The sequence below is a fragment of the Motacilla alba genome, chromosome 2 (genome assembly GCF_015832195.1).
Source record: "Motacilla alba alba isolate MOTALB_02 chromosome 2, Motacilla_alba_V1.0_pri, whole genome shotgun sequence".
Taxonomy (NCBI): Eukaryota; Metazoa; Chordata; class Aves; order Passeriformes; family Motacillidae; genus Motacilla; species Motacilla alba.
In genome coordinates, this window is record NC_052017.1 from 6,028,958 (window position 1) to 6,049,197 (window position 20,240).

A 20,240-nucleotide genomic window follows, 5' to 3' on the forward strand; every position below is an offset into this window, starting at 1 on the left:
AGGCCAGGCTTCAGGAGAGAGCAGAACCTTCTATTTGTCTGCCTGCACATCAACCCATCAGTTCTGCAAGTTCCACATTAGCTCCTCCTCTGTCCTACCACCACACTTGGGGATAAAAGTGATAAAAATGTGCAGTTGTAGAAGCACAAGCAGAAAAAAAGGTTGAGGTGCCCTAAGATTCCTATAGACTCTGTATAAGGAACAAGATTTTGAAACATTCAGACAACTTTTTCTTCCTACCTTCATTGCTCAGAAAAAACTTGCATTACTTTCCAATTGAACCATTTTTATACTTAAGTTTAGCAACCTCAAAAGGTTTATGGAGAGTTTTGATGTTTTATTCTCAAAATATGAAGGTTGAAACAGCACAACCAACACCTTCCTTTAGAATTTGTTCACCAGGGTCAAACCATACAAAAAGAGCAAACACCATTTCCAAGAGAGCAATGAAGAACAAGGTACTTCAGTACACTAAGAAACATGGTGCTTGTTTATATGCACATTTCGAAGCAGAAACTTCCAGTTCTAATTAAAAAATGCTAATTTCGAAACAGATTTCAGAAGACCAAAAATTTGTTATTGATGGAATAACAAGCCTTGAAGCAAAATACACTTTACTGCATTAATGTCAAGTGCTTGATTGTTTTGACAGCTTGTAGGGCAGATTTCATGGAGTTTTCCTACATATTATGCATCCCAGCTCTTTTGCATACAGCAAGAGTACCTTTAAAGGAGGTCATACATATTGAATGAAGTTTTGGCAATACAATCTGACAAGCTGTTGAAGCTAGACAGATGTATCCCACTAACTCTGGAGACAACGTTGTCAAGAGACACTTTCATATCCTAATTTTGTATTAGACTTGCACATGTTTACATCTACAGACTAAGGACCACTTATATATTCCATATTTTCCCAAATTAAAATTAAATTCACTCCATATCCCACAGAACACAAATAACTAGGGTTGGCACACACAATGTTCTGGTTCCTGTAATCTAAAATACCCAACAACACTGACAACCATCCCAGAAATACTGACTCCTCAATCTTTGAGATTTTAGTGTCATATTTAAAAACAGTGTTGAAAGAAAAATTCACTGTTTAAAGTATAATCTCTCAGGGAATTGTGATTTCTGCAGCTGATACCTATTTAACATAGACCACAACTTCTCTGAACTAATCCTCCAAGTGTCACGCAGGATCTTTCATTCCTTAAAAGCCCTTCAGAAATCATGCACTTAGTCTTGTGCCTCATGACCTTTGGCTATTACCCACAAACTCCTGATGATTCCACTCAAATCAAACTGTTGTACATTTCTTCCTTCTGTTCTAGCCTCAAGTTCTCTAATTCACACAAGAAGTCCCCTAAGAAATTCTAGCAGACTTCCCTTTTGCAGGAGTCCCCAAGGCTCAAGCTGGTCTTTTGCTTGCCCTAACTTCATCTTGTGGAATACTGTGCTTCATAATCCAAAATCTGCATTTTCAGAACCTGTGTCATCTGTTTGCACCAACACTTCATTCACCACTGTCTCATCCAGCATCCTTCATTTCTTAAAATGTACATGCCCAGCAATCAACATGCCTATGGTAAACTGAGGAAGAACCAGAGCATTTCAACAATGAAGCAGCTGTGATTCACCCCAGGCTCCAAGTGCTGATAAACACAACCAAAGGAGGAGTCAGCCAGGCTGAGAGGTCAACCATTATTTGCAAGAAACAGATACTTTGAAAGGTATCCTACCAAAGACAGAAGACCAAGCTGAAAAGCAACACAGTTTAGATTTGTTTCCACTGCCTTTCCACCTAGGAAGGAAATACAGTGCTTCTGAATGCCTTTCACCTGGTTGGACAGGCTGTAGCCAAGTGGGAAGTCAGCTTCATCTCCCAAATAACAATCAATAGGACAAAAGAAAAAGTTATGCCAGGAGAGACTGAGATTAAATGATAGGAAAAATTTCTTCACAGAAAGTGTTGTAAAGCATTGGAACAGGCTGTCCAGGGAACCAGGTGAGCCACCAGCCCTGGAGGTATTTAAAAGGTGTGTGGATATGGTTTAGTGGTGGACCTGGCAGTGCTGGGTTAAGGGTGGGATTCCATGTTCCTAGAGGTCTTTTCCTGAAGCTTTGGATTTGCTCCATTGCAACATCTTTACTAGCACATGTTTCCAGAAAATTCCAGATCGTATCACTTAAGGCATCATCTGAATTTAAAGACTTCTAGAACAAGGTTTAGGTTTACCCCAGGTCAAGCATTTTTTTTTCCTCAATTCTGCACGAACTGATTAGATTTGACTACAGAAGGTTATATAAACAAGAGCCTTCAAGAACTCAATTTCTCCATGGCTCCCTAGCACACATCTCACCACCTGCACAAGGCCATCTTTTTCCACCAAGAGAACAGGTCCAGTTCAGAAGTTCCATTGCTGAAAGCTGACCAAAAGGCATCCATGCCTGTCTCAGGTGGTGGAGGAAAACCCTTACAGATGTGGCTCCATAACAAGTCTGATTGAAGAGAAATCTGCACTGCCACAAAGATCCTACACCACCCTCCCCCAAAATTCTGTGCTCCTGACCCCATTGCCCCTGTCAGGGCTGCACTCACTGAGCTGACCAGCTGAAGGATACAAAACCTTTCCCTTCTGGTTGCTTTATTTTTTAAATAAATCAGTCCCCTGAGCTGGCGGACAGCCTTCCATCACACCAGGGCCAGCACCTGGGTGGGGACAGCAAGGTCCAACTTCCAGCCACAGTGCAGGATTAGCTCATCTTGGGCCAAAAGGCGCCCCACCCTACAGAGTTCACTTGCATTTGCCTTCGTTATGAGGCAATTAAAAAAGAAAGTGGCTTGGATGTTTCTTGAGAAAAGCTGCACCTGAAAGCCTGTTTTGGCACATTGTTCAAAAATTGCCTCAGTTTACTTCCTTGTGATAAGTTCAATACAAGCAACTTTACCCCACAAAAAAACCCAATTCAGCATCCACCGTACTTTGTACTTCTCCAAAAGGAAATGCAACCTGTAATGGTCCATGTTAATATGCTTTTAGTGAACTTAATAATCTGAAATCTTGTTAAAAAGTCTGCTAGGCAACATAAAACCTGGGTTTTGTCCACACTTCCCTTTCCCCCCATCCCATATACCCTCAATTACAGGAGAGCTGCCCTCAAAGGGCAGGAACCACAGTGTAATGCCAATGTCCTGACCAGGACTGGAAAGGAGAAATTTTAAGGAACAACCATCCCCCAAATTCAGGAAGCAGATTTTACTTTCTCACATTATCAAATTCACAACAAATTTGCCATTCAGCTCAAATACAGACCTTGGAAAACAAAAGGAAAGCTCTCAAATCCTTAAGGAGACCAATTCATGACTGGCAAGGGCCACTCCGTGTTTTTATGCACCACACTTCATGTCTGCAGCTTCTGATTTAGGAGAATTTGAGATGACACCAGCCAATTGACTCATGCAGGATTTGCAGAGCCTGAGAGCATTATGAACATCCCACAGAGAAGCTGTTTCGATTTTGGATGGAATACACAATTAAGTCGAGCAGTTTTTAAAGCACGCCCTTGGATGTCACCTTCAGGAGAGCTACAGGAAATTAATCATAATGGCATTTATCACTTTTTAGCCTGCTCTTCTAATCCCGGCTGCGTGGTCACGCCGAGTTTCCGCAGCAGCCTGTACCGCAGAGGTGGCTGCCTGAGCCAGAGCCTACACTCCAGGCAGTGTAGTATATCTAAATGAAGAGCTCCAACTTTATATAGCTTATAAACTACACGATCTACATTTCATTTGGCTTTTCCCGTCGATATTAACTTCAAGTTGTGTAATCAAACACCAGAACACCCCCATACATACAAGCAAAACGTGCAAGTGTTACCATTGACAGATCAGAGTAGGCAATTTAAGAGTTAATCCTCGAGCAGTGTCCTCAAATAACCCTACGGTGGCTTGATATTACAGCTGAACATGCTGCCTCTAGTGCTTCCAGCTACTGCTATCAAACGCTCTGTAGCAACTTTCGCTGCTGTAGCCACTATCGCAGCCACCAACACCGAACTGCAATTAAAGCTGGCATTTCCAGCCTCATCCCGGCGCCCTGGGAGCTGCAACCTTTCCTCCTCCAGCACTGCCGCACCCTGGCAGAGCCAACTGCGGCCCTGGCGAGGGAAGGGCTGTGGAAGTCATCTTGGCACTTTGTAAGGGACAGCAAAATGTAACCTTACGTATCAGCTGGCTCCCAAACCGCTCCGTTTTCCTGGTAAATCTCAGGCTTTCCCGTGTTGCGGACGCAGCCGATTGTGTAAACCAAATTACAGCACACGACAGCGGTAATTTCTCCATTCCTCCTCTGTTGACATTTACACGGGCAATTTATCGCCTGCTAAAATTACCACTTCCCCCATCCAATCCCAGAGGGATCCCTGCTCGGGGCGGAACGCTGCTGTGCGAGCAGATGCCATCTTTCAGACACGAACAGCAAAGCCCCAGCTCCATTTTACAGTGCAAACCTCCTAATATTCACACAAGTCCTGTTTTCAAACTACGTTTTGCCATAACAATTATTTTTACTATTTACAGGTCCATATTGAAGTTTTTTTCTGCCTTCTTGCTTTTCAAGCAAAGTGGAGGGGGCAGAGGTGTTTTTTAGCTGAATACAATCACTTAGAAGCCTTTCCATACAAATCTAATCCTGACAGATCATTTTGTTCCATCACAGTTTTGGGTTTTTTTTTTTTTGATACCTGCATGCCGCAGTCAGACCATGACTACTTCTGCCTGCAGCACGGTCTGCTCTACACCTACACACACAAAAGAAATTTATTTATTTATCCAGGGAAGAAAATAGGTAAGTTCCCTATTATTAACTGGATTTTCCCCGCAGAGCCATAAACTGCCCAGGACAGCATTTTCAAATGACCAGTCCAAACATGTAAAATTCAGAAAGAGAATTCCTGTTTCTGCAAGTACATCAGTAAAACCAGCAGCACAACTTATCCAAACAACACAAAAGAAATCAGGCTGAGATAAAGACCTACAACTGAAGCAGCTGATCCAAACAATACCTTCCTGCTTATCTTAAATCCATCCATTCAATATAATACAGAGAATCCCAGTAATAAGGTACTTTACAAGATGATCTAAGAAACTGCTTCTTTCCTACAGGCATTTGTGGTCTGAATTTGCACATCTGTTCTATAAACAGAAAGAATGAAACTGAGCACAAAGCATTTTTGGCAACTCCATCCTGCTTTTTAGAGAGGCTGTTACTCTAAAAAGATTCAGAAAATCTTAGTCCTGCTTGATTTATTTCCAAGCAAATCCATTATTTCCAATTATACTTGGGATAGTAAGTTCTGACCAAAACACAAATATGAAGATTCTTTTTTGTGAAGGCAGTAACTTCGTAAAATTTTATCCTTCATCGTGCACAAGACAGATGAAGGATAAAATTCTTGATAAATTCTTGATTCTGGATTTCTTCCAGAATCAAATCTTAAATAGCTGATCCGCTCTGGTCACTTCCCAACTAACAGTAATGGAAGTCAAGTTCCTCTGCTGTGAAACTCAGACCCTGGGATGAAATCCATCTGATTTCTACTCAGAACCTTGCTGAGACAAGCACACTTACATAATGGAATTTGACTTTCTTAGACCAATTTAAGCCTGAGCAAAACCCAACAGAGACATTCTTGCGTGATTTTGTCTCACGTCATGCCACGACCTGCATGCTGTATCCACAGATAATCAGTCTTCCTCACCAAAAACACCTCCTGAAGCTCCTGGCAAATACTCTGTCTGCATCTCAGAAAGTGTGACTGCCTGGGAATTCATGAGGCTTCCACTGTGATCTCTCCCATCAGCAAAGAATAAGAGTTTCACATATGAAAGGCTTGATGGCAGTGTTGAAAGATAGAGGGAGTGTATTCAAACAAGCAGACTCCTGAATTTTCTATTCTGAGAACTATTATGCCAGAATACCACTCCCAACCTCTAGTTTACCTGACAACAGCACCGGGATAAGATTAAAATTTAATGTAATAAAATAAACAAGGCCTTAGCACGATTCCAGTACAATTTTCAGACCCCGTTTCACAAATCCCCAGGGAGGGTGTGCCCACCCTTCACTGTACACACTCGTAACCTGAGAGACCCACGGTGCTCTTGAATCAAAAGCTGTAGGGAAAAGCTCCCTGCTTGACTTACATCATCAAAACCTGGTTATTTCAGCACCTAAGAGAAAGAGCTCCCCATTTAATGACAGCTTCATCTCAAAAACTGCAGTTACAGTGGGAGCACCCAACTTCCCACAGCAGGTCACCAAAGCATTTAGGGCCAGAGCCTATGAAACTGCAAGCATTTCACAACTCACCAAAGTTAACCTCCCTAATTCCAGGGTCAAGATTAATGTTAATGCAAAACAATGCCATTCCCAAATTACAAAAGGAAATGTAGAAAGCATTTCCTTCCAGTCCTTCAGATTCTGGAATTATTCCCCACTTTAATGAGCATTGCCTCTATACAATGCAACATTTCCTCCAAAAGAAACGTACTTCCTTTTCTACCACCCAAACACTTGTCCTAAAATGAGATTATATCCTTTCTTAGCCAGGGTTCAAGTGATATTCTTGCCATCATAATACAAAGCAAGACTTAATCAAAAGTCTCCTTGAAGCCAAAATCAGTCCCCATCCTACTACACTTTAGGAGGCATATTTGGGGAAGTAGAGGACAATCTAAATCTCACAGGTTAACCTTCCTGCTTTTCTAACAGCTTTACAAGAGGGAAGTTGGACCCATCAATGGCCCATTTCTACTGCTTGAACTTTTGCCTAAGTATTTGCTGAGAAATTTAATGACAAGGAAAGGAAAATGCCAGTAAACCAGATTTTTTCCCCTTCTCTTAATTCTATGTTCCTACAACTTGTAGCTCTCCTAATGAAATTGGTCTTGTCCTATCAAGCTCAATTCCACACTAGTCCCAGAAAACTTTAGTTAAAGAAGTTCAGCAGTAGGTCTTAACATTTAGGTAACTTTTTGGCCATCCTTTCCACAAGTACTATTGCTCACATTACCAACCAAACTGACATTATACTACTTTCTCTATTTCTCCTCAACTGGTCCTACACCCTACTGATATCTGATTTTCTGACTGCTGTCAATGCCAACAGATGAAGGACCAAAGCTCAACAGTACACCCAGTCCCCACCACAGACTTCCAAAGAACAGAATTTCAAGCATTCCCCCTTCCCACTTACACTGCCCATTGCTTTGCTCCCACCAGTGCTCAAAGAAGAAAGAAAACATAACACACAAGACAATGAACAGACTGCAACAAGTGAGGTCATACGGACCGTGCAAACTGATCAATCTGCTACTCACTGTTCTGTTTAAGGACTGGACAAATTCATCAAACAAATTCAAACACCAAGCTGGCTGCAGCTATGCACAAAACACAAGAAAACGCTCTCCTTATTTAGCCCTTTTTTTATCTTAAAAAAAGCTTTTTTAAAGGGCTCTTTATGCTGTGTGCCATGAAAGACAAATTACTGACAGAGTCAGTGCTTTCAATGTAAAAACCCCATTTATATCAGAGTAGTATCTCTCTGTAGCATCTTTTTTTTCCTCCAACCACACATTATCTTCCACATTGATCTAAGCTTTTAAGTTTGATCGATTAGCACCGGCTGTACTACAGCTTGTTCCCCCTGCTTCAAGAACCCTGAAACATCTGAAACCGTTCTCCATCAAATGCAGGAGAAAGGATCACACCTTTTTATACGGAACAAAACCCTCTATCAGCTGCTACACACTCGTGCTGGACGCTTCCAGGAAGTTCGTCCCAGCGGAGGGGCCCGGGCCGGGCTGGCCCGTCCCAGCAGCGCCGAGCTGGGCACAGCCCGGAGCCGAGGCGGCCCCTCGGGAACAGCGGCCGCCCTGCTGCTGCCGCACCAAGACCTGCACGGGGGCAGAAACAGGCCAGACACAGGCAACAGACCCGCCTGGCCTGCCCAGCATTTCCAACCGGCTCCAAATCACAGAACCACCGAGGCTGCGAAGGCGCTCTGAGGTTCACCGGGGACCCGACACCACCGCGTCAACCACGGCACGGAGCGCCGCGTCCAGTCCTTGCCTAAACAGCTCCAGGGACCGTGACTCCACCACCTCCCCGGGCTGCCCATTCCAGTGTCCGATCACTCTTCCTGAGAATAAATTCTTCCCGGTGTCCAACCCAAACCTCCCCTGGCGCAGCTGAAGACCATGTCCTCATGTTCTAGCGCTGGTTGCCGGGGAGCAGAGCCCGACTCGCACCTGGCGGCACCCTCCTGTCAGGCACTTGTGGAGAGCGACGAGGCCTCTCCTGAGCCTCCCTTTCTCCGGGCTGAGCTGCCCCGGCCGCTCCTCACAGGACACACGCTCCAGACCCTTCCCCAGCTCCGCTGCCCTTCTCGGGCTTGCTCCATATGGAGCTGGACCCCAGCAGGGCTAAGCCGGCGGGGCGGGACCCCTTCTCCGCAGCTGCCCCGATGCCGCTTTTCCGGGCTGCGTTCGGGGAGTGCGGGGGGCGAAACTTCCTATTAAGGGCACGGCGGCCGCGGGCCCGCAGCTCTGCGGCGCCGCCATGGCGGGGCCTCCCTCGCTCCCTCCCTCGGGCCGCGGCTGCGCGCTCGGGGCGGCGGGAAGCGCCGCTGCCTCCGCTGCACCTGCCGCCGACGCCGCGGGGGAGGGCGATGCGGCGGCACCCGGGGCACCCCGCCCGCACCCCCGCCGCGAAACCCGCGCCGCGCTCACCCACGCTCCGGTAGCCCAGGATCGCGATCTTGCGGGACTTGGACGGCGGCATCTTCTCCCCCGCCCGGCCCCGAACCACATCAAGGGCGGCGGCGGTGGCGGCTGCGGCGGAGGGCGGCGGCGGGCGGCTGTGGGGGCGCGGGGCGCGGCGCCAGCGACATGCGGGGGGCGCGGGGGGAGCGGCGGCGGCCGGAGCGCGCTCGGGACGCGCGGCGCTGGCAGCGGCGGGGCCGCACCACGTGACCGCCGCCGCCGCGCGCCGGCCCCGCGTACGCACCTGCGCGTCACAGGAAAAAACTCCCTGCGTCACCCCCGCCTGGCGCGCGCGCGCCCCCCCCCCCCGCGCCGCCCACCGATTGGCCGGCGCGGCGGCGGCGGCGGGCGGGGATTGGCCGGGGAGCGGCAACGGCCGCGTTCGGAGGGGAGGGGGCGGGGCCGGGCGGGCAAGGGCGAGCGGGGACGAGGTGGGGGGGAGGAAAGGGAGGGGGGGGGAGAGGCGCGCGCCAAGGCCCCGCGCGCGTGCGCGCGCAGCGTGCGGCGGTTGGTGCGTCCCGCGCGCGCCGCCCCGGCCCCGATCCCGATCCCGATCTCCCTCAGCTCGGGCTGAGGGCTCCCCGTCCCTGTTCCCGTCCCAGTCCTGTCCCCGGCCCTGATCTCCGTCACCTTGGTCATCCCGATCCCTGTCCCCGTCCCAGTCCCATACCCGGTCCCGGCCCAATCCCATTCCTATCCCCGTCCCTGTCTCCATCCCCTTGCACATCCCTGTTCCTATTCCCATCCCTGTCTCCATCCCTGTCCTCGTCTCTTCCCTCATCCCTTTCCCCATCCCCATCTCGGTCCCCGTACACATCCCTGTTCCTATCCCTGTCTCCATCCCTGTCCTGGTCCCTATCCCAGTCCCTGTCCCCATCCCAGTCCCGTCGCCGGCCCTGACCCGATCCCAATCCCTTCCGTATCCTCATCCCTGTCTCCATCCCTGTCCCCGTCTCCTTCCTCATCCCCTTCCCCATCCCAGTCCCCATCCCCGTGCCCATCCCTATTCCTCTCCCCATCCCCATGCCCATCCCCGTTCCTCTCCCCATCCCCATCCCTGTCCCCGTCTCCTTCCCCATCCCATTCCCCATCCCTGTTCCCATCCCAGGGGCTGGTCCCCGGCCAGGGGGATCTGGCGTTGTCCCTGCCGGGTCCCGTGCCGGGAGGAGCCGCTGAGCCGGGCTCGTTCGAGTTCGTTTGAATTTATCTCGGTGCCTCTCTGAGCGTTCCCCGGGCGCGCAGGTGATTTATGGAGAAAGGTCGGGCCCCAGCCTCGATAAAGTGCTGGGAATTGCATGGAAGGGAAGGCGGCGTTTGGGAGCTTGGGAATGGTTGACAGTGAGATCCGAGCGCTGGAGAGTTTTCCGCTGTGAAAAGAGGGCTGCGTGTACTGGTGGTGACTGCAGCACTTGATGGATGCACAATTTAAGGGAGAAAGACACCGAGACAGGAAAGTCATATTTCCCCCCTCTACCACTGATTTTGAACACTTTGGGTTAATATCTACCCTTTACATATTTGCTTGAAAAATGAATGTTAGTTAGAATTAATTTTTTTAAATGTGCATCTTGTCTTTTTGGGGAACACTGATTCCTAACATGCAATTATGCCAGGGTACAACAAACCAACCTAACAGCTGGGTGATGTTAAGGGGCATGGATTGGCTTCTCCCTGATCCCACCCATCCATTCCCACATATTCATCTCACCTGGTGAGAGGGCAGGGAACTAAGGCAAAAGAAAGCCATTTGTACACAAAAGTGATTCACTTCTGGAGGAGCAGACAGGCTTTTAGGAGATACCTGCATTTTTTGGTATAGTGTAATTATACCCTCCATCTTCTGGATTATGGGGTTTTACAGGACAAGAGCTGGTAACCTGTTAAACAGCAGGAATAACAGCTTTCAGTGAGTAGGTACATGATGGAAGGATAGTTATTTCAGGAGGAAACATGGGGGTTTTGTACTTTCTCAGTGATGACTGTGGTGATATAGCTCTGTATGCTCATTCTCTGTGTCCAGCCTTTTCCACTCACTACAGCACAGATTCCCACCTCATCAGAGCCCTCGAGGATGGGATTGGTGGGATTTGGGGAGCCTGCAAAAAAGCAGCAGCCTGTGGAAATGCAGTGTTTGTGAACAGGGATCCTGTTCACAGCTCCCCAGGAGGTGCAGAGGGACAGCCCTGCCCGCTGCACAGCACCAGACTCCTCTTTGTCTCGTGTCTTGTGACAGACACAATTGTTTACGAAGGACATGAGGATTGCAGTGGCCATGATCCTGCAGGACCAACCCTTGGAGCTGTGCCATCATCTTTACATTCACTCCCTCTGGAACCATGCCACGGTCCAAAATTTGGGCTTTTTACTGAGCCAGAAGACTGAGAGGACTGAGATAAGAATTACCTTCCAATGCCATACATGGATTTGGAAAAACAGCTGAAGTTTGTGGTAGTTATGCTTTCAGTTTCTATCTCCTTACAGTTCTTATTATTTGCCTGTCATATTTTGGCACTGAGCTTTTTACTCTGGTGAAACCTAACTTGTATTTTCAGGATATATATCCATACCCCTCCACATGCTCGGAGTGGTGAGCATCAGCATTTTTTTCATTTGTGGAGTTTCTGGGTTTGTTCCTTCCACCTGATTAGATCTTTTCCCTTACTCTTTTTCTTATCCCACTCTCCTTTTGGAGCTGTGTCTATTTTTTTATCTGGTTTCTGTTAACTTGCCCCTGGCTCACTCTGTGCTTGTTTAGGGGAGTTCACTACTGCAGGGTTTCTGTTCTTCCCTCTTTATTTGCTTTATTGCCTCAGATTGCAATGGAGTTGTCTCACCTTAGGATGCTTGTCAGCAGCAACACAGAACTCATCCATCCTGAGCATGGGTTCATTTTGAAGAAAAACCTTTAACTTCCTTTTCTTCCACTGTTCCTTTGGAGGGAATTGGCTCATAATCCTTCCTCCTGCAGGATCCTGTGAGTGCTTCATTTTGTTTGGCTGGGACACTGGGAATACAGGGAAATACAGAGCTTTCAGGGAAGTTTGTTGTGTTTCCGTGCTCTAGGGCTGGGTGACACTGCTGATGGCCTCTGGCAGCACACTGGGATGCTGCTCCTCAAGTGGCAGCAGCTTAAGCAGAGGTGAGAGCATCTGGGCTGTGGTAAGGCTGTCACTGCATTTCTCCTGCCCAGGTGAAATCTAAACACTTCTGCAGTGCTTTGAGCAGAGGAACAGCACACCTGTGGCTGTGAATGTCTAATCCAGGCATTGTGCATTATCTGAACCCTTGTTGTTTATACATTTAGGGCTGAACAGCCCCACACACCAAATACCCCTTTGCTAAATCCTCTCCCCCTGTAGCAATCCAGGTGTGATGCTCAGGTTGTGTTTTCCCAGGGCAGCATTCCATAGCATCATTGCATTAGGAATTAGGGTTGTGCCTGTGCATTCCCTGCTCCTGCTGCAGCCTCCTCAGGTCTGCAGCGTTTGCAAATTGAGCTCCCAGGGAGTTCAGAGAGCTGTGGGACAAGTGACATACCCTGTGTGCCTCTGCACTGCCTGTGCTCCAGGCCTTGCCCCTGTCTCCTTCTGCCAGGCTCTCCCTCAAATCAAACACAGCCTTGGGATCAGCTCAGATGATAAATGACATTAAAGTTACTGCAAATGAGATAATGTGCTCAAAGAATGCAACACATCAGATGTGGTTCTGAAAGACAAGATACAAGGGGGAAAAGAGCAAGCAGGGCTGGAGTGAGTGTCTGTGGGGAGATCAGGATGCTGAGGGAGGCTAGACAAACAGTGCATGGCTTTCTTCTGACTCCTATATCTACTTTTTCTGATGGAGAAAGAACCACAATAGATTTTGTGTAGTGATGGTAACTCAACAGCCAAGTATTTTTACACCAACCCAGTACAAGCAAACCCACAGCCATCCAGCTACTCAGCTACTCTACAAATGCAGAACAGCTCTGACTTGTACCTTCAATTCCTGCAGCAGCACTTAGCAGCACAATTACCTGCTCTGTCCTTCAGCAAAGCAGGACCTTCCCAAGGAGTGTTTTGAAGTGTGTCCAGTGTTTGCACTGGGCGTGCTTCCACAGGCACAGCACAGCCCTTGCTGCCTGCAGAGGTTACAAAGTACACTCAGTTCAGCCTTGCACTCCTTTCTGCTCCCTCCTGCCTTTTCAGAGCGATTGTATTTTGCAATATTCAGATAGAAACGCCGGCAAAATGTTGGTAGAAGCAAATTAAGGGACTAATTCAGTTCAGAGGGGCTGCTGACGCCATGGCCCTACAGGTCCTGGTGTGCAGCTGGCAGGGACACACGTTCCACAGGGTTTTCTCTGAAGGAATGGGTTTGATGTGTGAGTACAGGTCACCTCCTGCCCATTCACCTCAGCAGGAACAGGTCTGACTGCAACCACCAGAAAACAAATGAGTACCAAGAAAGTGACTTTCAAAACCACATTTAAATTAAGTCCTGAAGTGAAGAGTAAAGAGCAGTGTCTGCAGAACATTCTTTTTGCATAAATGCATTATGTGGGTACAAGGGTAGCATTAAATTATCCAGAATGGCATTTTCCTCTGGAAATTACCCTTAATAAGTGTTCAATATGGGTGAAAGTTCAAAGAAACTTTAGAAGTAAACTGGTTACTACTACAGCTGCCTGGAGAGCTCAGTGGGAGCAGTTAGAGGGCCTGCTGTGAGACAGGATTATGCACGTTGGTTTCACTTCTAGTTGGACCAAAACTGGAAAAGTCCAACTTACCCTATGTTCCCTCCGGAAATGGCAAGAAGTGTTCTCCATGTCTTGGAACTGCTTCAGTCAGATTCCTCCTGTCTGCCATGAGAACAAGAGCTCAGGCCTTGGAAATCAAGGCTTGTTCTTTCTGTTTTATTCCAATATTCCCAGCACAACAGTATCCCTTAATAAAAGATGAATGGGTCTCAGATGCACAACAATTGAATTCACTTCCTAGCAAACAGCAAATACCATCTGATCTCAGACCCTTTACCTAAAGGATTCCGAAAGTAAAACAGGAAAATGTTTTTCATCAATGTCAGCAAAGGGTGATTTTTTTCCTCAGTTCAGAGCATCTCTAGGTACTGAAAAATACTGAGGGCTGAAGTCTACCAAGAAGCATTTTCTTACATCTAAGTAGTTAAAAATATCCAGAGTGGGTAAAAGCCCTTCCAAGACAAGCCCTTCAGAATAATTATCTTTCAGAGACATCTCCTGCTGTGCAAGGAAATGCACAGGAAAGCAAAGGCATCAATCACACGTTATTACAGTCCTGCTGGTTAAAATAGAATCCATTTCTTCACCTGCACTACTGAACAGGCTTTCAGGAGGCACAGGGGACATTTACTGACCCCTCCATCTGCAGCATAGTCCTGTCTGTGACAGGAAAAGGAGCTTCTGGAGCTGTTGCTGTGGTCTTAGATCTGTAAGTACTGCTTGCTGCCTGTCCAGAGGGGAGAATGCACAAGAAATGGAGTCTAATGACATTTTATTAATTCTTTTTCATGGCTGAGACCTCTAATGAGCTACATGAAGAGCCCTAGACTGAAGCTTTAGTTACACTATCCCTTTAATCTGGAACATGCTGCAGCGCTGCTGAGTCACCCCCTCCTCTCTCCACCCTCATTTACTTACTCCTGTCCCTCCCTTATGCTGGAACAAGCATTTTTCTAGCTCTGTAGAAAACTGATCTGTATTAAAAACGACAAGATTTCTTTAGCTTTGTTTACTGCGTCAGCACTGGCACTTGTGCCAGCACAAGCAGAGTGTTTTGATGGCACTGCTGTTTATTCGTGCTGGTGGGGTCACATCGTGGTTCTGCCACTCACAAATGCACACTTCAGAGCTGAATTCCAGAAAGAAAGGGTGGAAATTCTCTAAACACACTTTTGTACCACTGAGGAGGCTGTTCTCCCCATTTTTGCTAGTCCTGTGTCCACAAGATGTCAACAGCAGTTGTAATAATGTGGAAATGGGAAGCTTGCATGTGGTTATCTGAAAACTGCAAATTCATTCTGGCTTTCTGCACACTGCAGCACACAGGCAGGCCCACAGCATCTGCATGAACAGGGACAGAAGAATTTGTGCTATAAAATAGATAGAAAAAAATTACCAGTGGTTCAACCCTTATCTTTAAAAATACTTTGACCAGAGGGCTGAAGAATGTGCTCATGCAGACAAGAGATAGAGAGATGTCAGGATGCTTCTGGGCACCTCCCTGCCACCCCCTCTCCCAGAGGAGGCTGCAGTGCCTGTGCTGGAGCAGAACCTTGCTTTCACAAAGCTGCATCCATGTAGTGTCTGTGGCATTTGCAGGTAGCACTACTGCCCACTTGCCCTTAATCAGTTTCCTACCACAGGTTGTCCCCTCCACACACCCTATGAAGAATGAGAGCCCCTATTTTTAGTTTGAATCGCTCCATCTCCCACACGAGGTTAATCAGAGTGGGCTGGTGTCAGCTCTAATGGCAGCAACCAGCACCAGGTTGTTGCTCTTAGGACAAAGCAGCTGCTCCAGTTCAATACCAGCTGGAATTGCAGGGAACAGAGTCAATATTTACCCAGTCAGAAAAGGTGCTGACAATGTTTTTCACAAGGTAAGAAAGTGGAAGAAAGTCTAAGTGAACAGTTTCCATCATGTACTACAGGAATATTTTTAGTCATGAAAGATACCTGTAAGAAGCAAGTTTTCACACATTTAGTTCAGAATTTAAATTCTTGTAGAAAGGAGAAAAGTTCTGAAGAAAGTTTTTCATTACTATTATTACTATTATATTTACATTTTATAAGCAAACTGAAAACTGTTCACCTTTTACCTCCAGGTTTATGAATGAAAAAATAATGTATCCCTTTCCTGCATTATTCCAGAGCAGTATTCAGGCTGGAAACACAGTACAGAAGTCTTACCTACAATATTCCATCAGCATAAGCCACCTTTAAATTCAGAAGAAAATAAGAATGCTGCTGCTTTGCACTAATCCCAATGCATGTACAGTCATACATGCGAAAGAACTTGGCACGAACTGCTAAAACCAAACTGATGTTGTAGGGTTTAATTTCTTCCATCTACAAGAATCTACAATTATAAAAGTCTCATCTTCAAACTTTACAATACATTTACATTAGCAAATACCCCACAGCTTTCCTCACTCCTCTGCTTCTGTACAAATCATATACAATAAAAAGTTTTGGGTTTTCGTTGTACAAACATCATTTTACACTTTAATACAGGTGAAAATATTGTCCTCTGGCACCTCATTTTCCTCCGTGGTGCCTGTGTATGACAGGACAGAGCACTTCCAATCCATGCTTCCGAAATCTTCAGCTCAAGTAACAGACTGGTGAACAGGGCACAGCTTCTGCAACTCCAAAGTTTTAAATAATGAGAAAAATCTCCCACTTGTTTGTATAACAATCAACAGTTTATTAATGGATATGGTGAAATTTTAGCTATCCACCAAAGATGTGTAAAAAATTGTCATGAAAGTAAAAATAAATAAAGCTGTTTTCAAATCAGTCTTGTTTTACATTTCAGTTCAGAATGCAACATTGAACACAAAACTGTCATTGAAGTTTTAAAGAAGTCTACCGATACCCAAATTACAGCTTTTATGACAAATCTAATGAGAACTGAAACTGATTTGGTTTTAGGTTTAAAGACTTTCACATTCAAATACAGTGTCTCGTTTAGCACAACACTTCCTTTGACAGTGATGGGCAACAGTGATGACATATTGCTGTATTTTGACATAAGGCACTATGATATGAATATGCCATACACTTGCCTTATGCCACATTTATCCATTGCTGACCAGTGACTTCTGTCAAATACAAAATGAAAAAGTTTCAGAATACAGTGCACTTTAATGAAGGACATCATGTGAAGTCTTCCAGCAAATGTTTTGAAGACGTTTTGAAATACGAGCCTACATTTTAACATAAGCTTTTGTCATGCTGCTTTTTTTGCGACATCACTGGGGGGAAGAGACTCATCATCCATCACTAAGTCCCAAAACACATTCTCAACCATCCTGCTCTGTTCCACTGCAGTCACTGCTCTTGAGACAAACGACCCAGAAACTCTGTTCAAGTTCTCCTACAAATGTTTACATTCACAGCAGTCATTCGCTCTCGTTCTCCTTTTGTTTGGCACCTGGAACAGAAGAGGAAAGCAGCTGTCATTTCCTTGGCCACACAGAACTGGAGCAGCTCATTCCCATTGCTGCAACTTCCCCTGATCACATTACCAAAATCACGCTCCTAAATACAACATTTACAAAGAATAAACTGCAAGATTGCTAAATGCCAACGTGAGACAGAGCGAGGGAGGCTCGAGACCATCACTGCTTTAATTTCACTGCTAAGTTTAAGTAACCCTTCTGGGAAGTTACTCCAAATGCCTTTGAAGATTCTCCCCAGCACATAAAAAAATTTGTTTAAAAACTCCCAACTAAAAACCCACAGCCCAAACCTGTCCCTCAACTTGGAGCCAAGCTTAATCATCCTAACAGCCCCCAGAAAATGAGTCCTGCTTGAGCACAAGCGATGTAAGAATTTCGTTTAACTACACTTTGTTGATGGACCCATTTTTCCTGGCTCAGAGGCAGATTTTGCTTACAGCAGGGATCTGAGAGACCTGTCCAGCAGGACTGTGCAGCATCTCACCTCTTCTCCAGATACTCAAACGTGCTGGGCAATGACTGAACCCTGTGGTGAGCTTGGATTCAGCATCCAACTCTACAGAATAAGAATCTCTTGCCAGAAACCTCGAGTTGCTACTTGTAATGTATTATCAAACACTGAAAGATTCATTAAATGTTTTCACATCACAACTGTTAATTTTTTCCCAAACACAGGCTGGTCTTAATTCCTGCCAGTCAATAAATTTTCCTTTCCGTCTGTGAAGAGAACTGAACAAGTGATTTATCTGGTGTTCTCAGGAGCAAAGTGACACTTCATACTCTACAAATCAGATTTACATGGCAGACATCCCCCCTGCATGAGACAAATTCTAGTCTAAAACTGGGCAGTTGCCTGTGGAAATGCAATCTGATGCTTAACTGCTCCCCCAAAAACCCTCCCTCACTTCCTCTCTTCCAGTGGCACAATCCTGCCCTCTCTGTTGCTCTAACCCCTGTCCTCAGTACCAGAGTGTTCTGTGGGCAGCTTCAGTGTGCCAGGCTGATTAAACTGCAGCTTTTTTGCTGGCTCAGTGAGTTACAGCAGCTCAGGGATCTCAGAGCACGGTGCTGCCCCAGAGTGGGAGCAGGAACTGCCCTCTGCAATAATTCCAGAGCACTTTTAGCTCAGCTCAGAGTCCCAACATAGGTGTCCACGTGACTCCAGGACAACAAAGCTTTGGTTTGTCAGCATCCGAATGTGGTTGGGATATTTTGTGAAAATCCCTTTGCTAGGATTTTCTTTTCTTGAGAACCTGAAGGGTCTCAGTTTCAAGTGTAAACAATTTGTTATCTGCTACTGTGGAATGCAGCAGGTGCTTCCTCGATTGGTCAATGTGGGATGTTTCTACTTGGTGACCAATCGAGGAGGCAGCAGCTCTCAGACACTCTAGGAGTCACAGAACTTTGTTATTTATTCTTTTCTATTTCTATCTCTCCTTCTGATGATTCTTTTCTCTCTGTTCTTTGTAGTATAGTTATAGTGTGGTCTTTTTTAATGTAATATATATCATAACATAATAATCCAGCCTTCTAAAATGGAGTCAAGGTCTCTCCTTCGCTTCACCAAGTCCTGACTACCCAGAAGACCCACAGTAATATCCAAATGCATCTTTTCTGTCTAAACTTTCCACCATTAGCACTAAAATCTGCTCTTCTGGGATCCTGCTACCCTCCAGTCATGGATGAAACTCCCTCCTCTGCCAAGGCTGGCTGCTTGTCTTTACACCTCCCTCTTCTTTCCCCAGGCGAGGATTCCATCTGACCCAGAGCTCTGGGCTGATTTCTCATCCGTGCTTTCACAGACAGCTGGGTTCCTTGCTCTGCTCTTGCTCTTCCAGGTCATTAAAAGGAACCAGATGTACTGACACAACACCTCCAGCAGTAAGGCTGATTGCTTCTCTTCAGAACAGAAATATTTCTATTTAAACAAGGTACATTACCTTTTTTTAAGTCTACAGAGGGAAAAACACTTTTATGTAATTATGTTATTTATCAGGGCAGGTAAGAGATTTCATTTAAGTTCACATATTGACTTTTTCGGTTTTTTTTCAAGTATGTATCTGGCTCTATTTGTCTGATTTTTTCTTTTAGGCAAAATGGTAATAATCCTCAAGACATTCTGCCTTCCTCACAGAGCCAAAACAGGGCTTTGCTTTAGTTCTTGTGACACTAAAGTCATTTATGAGGTCAAAGTGAAGTTACAATTAAAAACATAAAGTAGGTTAAGAAATTGAGCAAAACTTAAAACCAAAACCAAACGAAACCCAGCCAAAAACAAACCCTCACAACCAAGATAAAAGTAGCAGAAAGAAACTTATTGCTGGATACTTTTGTTAAAAGGAACCTGGTCACGTTTAGATTGATTACTAGAGATATAACCTGATCACAAGGGAGTTTTACACTGGTAGAGTTCTGGTGGGCTGAGGTTCCATCTCTGAATTAAGTTGTGCCAGCCAAGCACAGCTGAACAACAGCAAGGCTCCAAAAAGTGATTTTTTAGTGGAAAACACAGCTGTGACCACACTCGGCCAGACTGAAACTCAGAAGGTGCCCTGTTGTAGATGTTGTCTATACATTCAGCTTCATCCACTTAAAGTATTAATCAAGACCTTTTTTTCTCCCCTAGAAAAGAAATATGAACAGCAGAGACATCCATGAAGCTTCTGCATGCCCTCCTCAGTGAACAGGAGATTGGCAATTAATATTCTGACAGCTTTTTTTCCTGAAATTACTCGTGTATTTAAGAACTATAATCAGTTACAAAAGCTGAAAACCAGACATTTATCACTGTGCAATAAGTGAAACCCAGCAGGGTGTGCAAACCACCGTGGCAAGGGCAGATCCATACCTGCAGGTGTGAGTACCAGAGCTTGTAGGATGTCAGAGAGGGAGATGATACCCACGATGCTATCAGCTTCATTCACTACCACCAAACGATGAACCTGCCAGCAGGAGAAGAGTCTGAGATATATTGATCCGAGTTAAAGTATGCAAAGAAAGACAAAGAAACAAACAAAACCCCTAAAGTAAAGCGGCACGAAGGCAAGAAGGAAAAAACAACCCAAAATGGTTCAAAATGTCAGGAATAGCAATTCTCTCGCAGCAACATAACCACGCTTGCCCTACATAAATGAAAATAGTGCATGTTTAAAAGGCACCCAGCTGGCTGACACGGCAGCAGAATCTGATGTGAAGTGACAGGTAAGTC

The 20,240-nt window shown here is 45.8% G+C and overlaps 2 protein-coding genes across 12 annotated transcripts in view; both read right to left on the reverse strand.

The window, feature by feature from the left end:
* Positions 1–9,040, reverse strand: part of RHEB (Ras homolog, mTORC1 binding) — a 38,978-nt gene extending 29,938 nt beyond the window's left edge. The window contains exon 1 of one of the 4 annotated variants that reach the window (XR_005255775.1): positions 4,231–8,286. Coding sequence is in view for 3 of the 4 variants with exons in the window: in XM_038127275.1 (XP_037983203.1) it covers positions 4,231–4,348 (118 nt within the window). In the remaining variant the exon portion in view is untranslated. Of the gene's footprint in view, positions 1–4,230; positions 8,287–8,797 lie in introns of those variants that run through there. The other 3 variants (XM_038127276.1, XM_038127275.1, XM_038127274.1) reach the window with 3 other exon arrangements.
* Positions 9,041–15,889: 6,849 nt separating this feature from the next.
* The window catches only part of PRKAG2 (protein kinase AMP-activated non-catalytic subunit gamma 2), a 215,363-nt gene continuing 211,012 nt past the window's right edge, over positions 15,890–20,240 (reverse strand). For all 8 annotated transcript variants that reach the window (XM_038128909.1, XM_038128911.1, XM_038128910.1 and 5 more), the window contains 2 exons: positions 19,881–19,974; positions 15,890–17,004 (listed from right to left, as the gene is read on the reverse strand). In XM_038128909.1, coding sequence (XP_037984837.1) covers positions 16,973–17,004; positions 19,881–19,974 — 126 coding nt within the window. In that variant the 3' untranslated portion in view covers positions 15,890–16,972. The remainder of the gene's footprint in view (positions 17,005–19,880; positions 19,975–20,240) is intronic.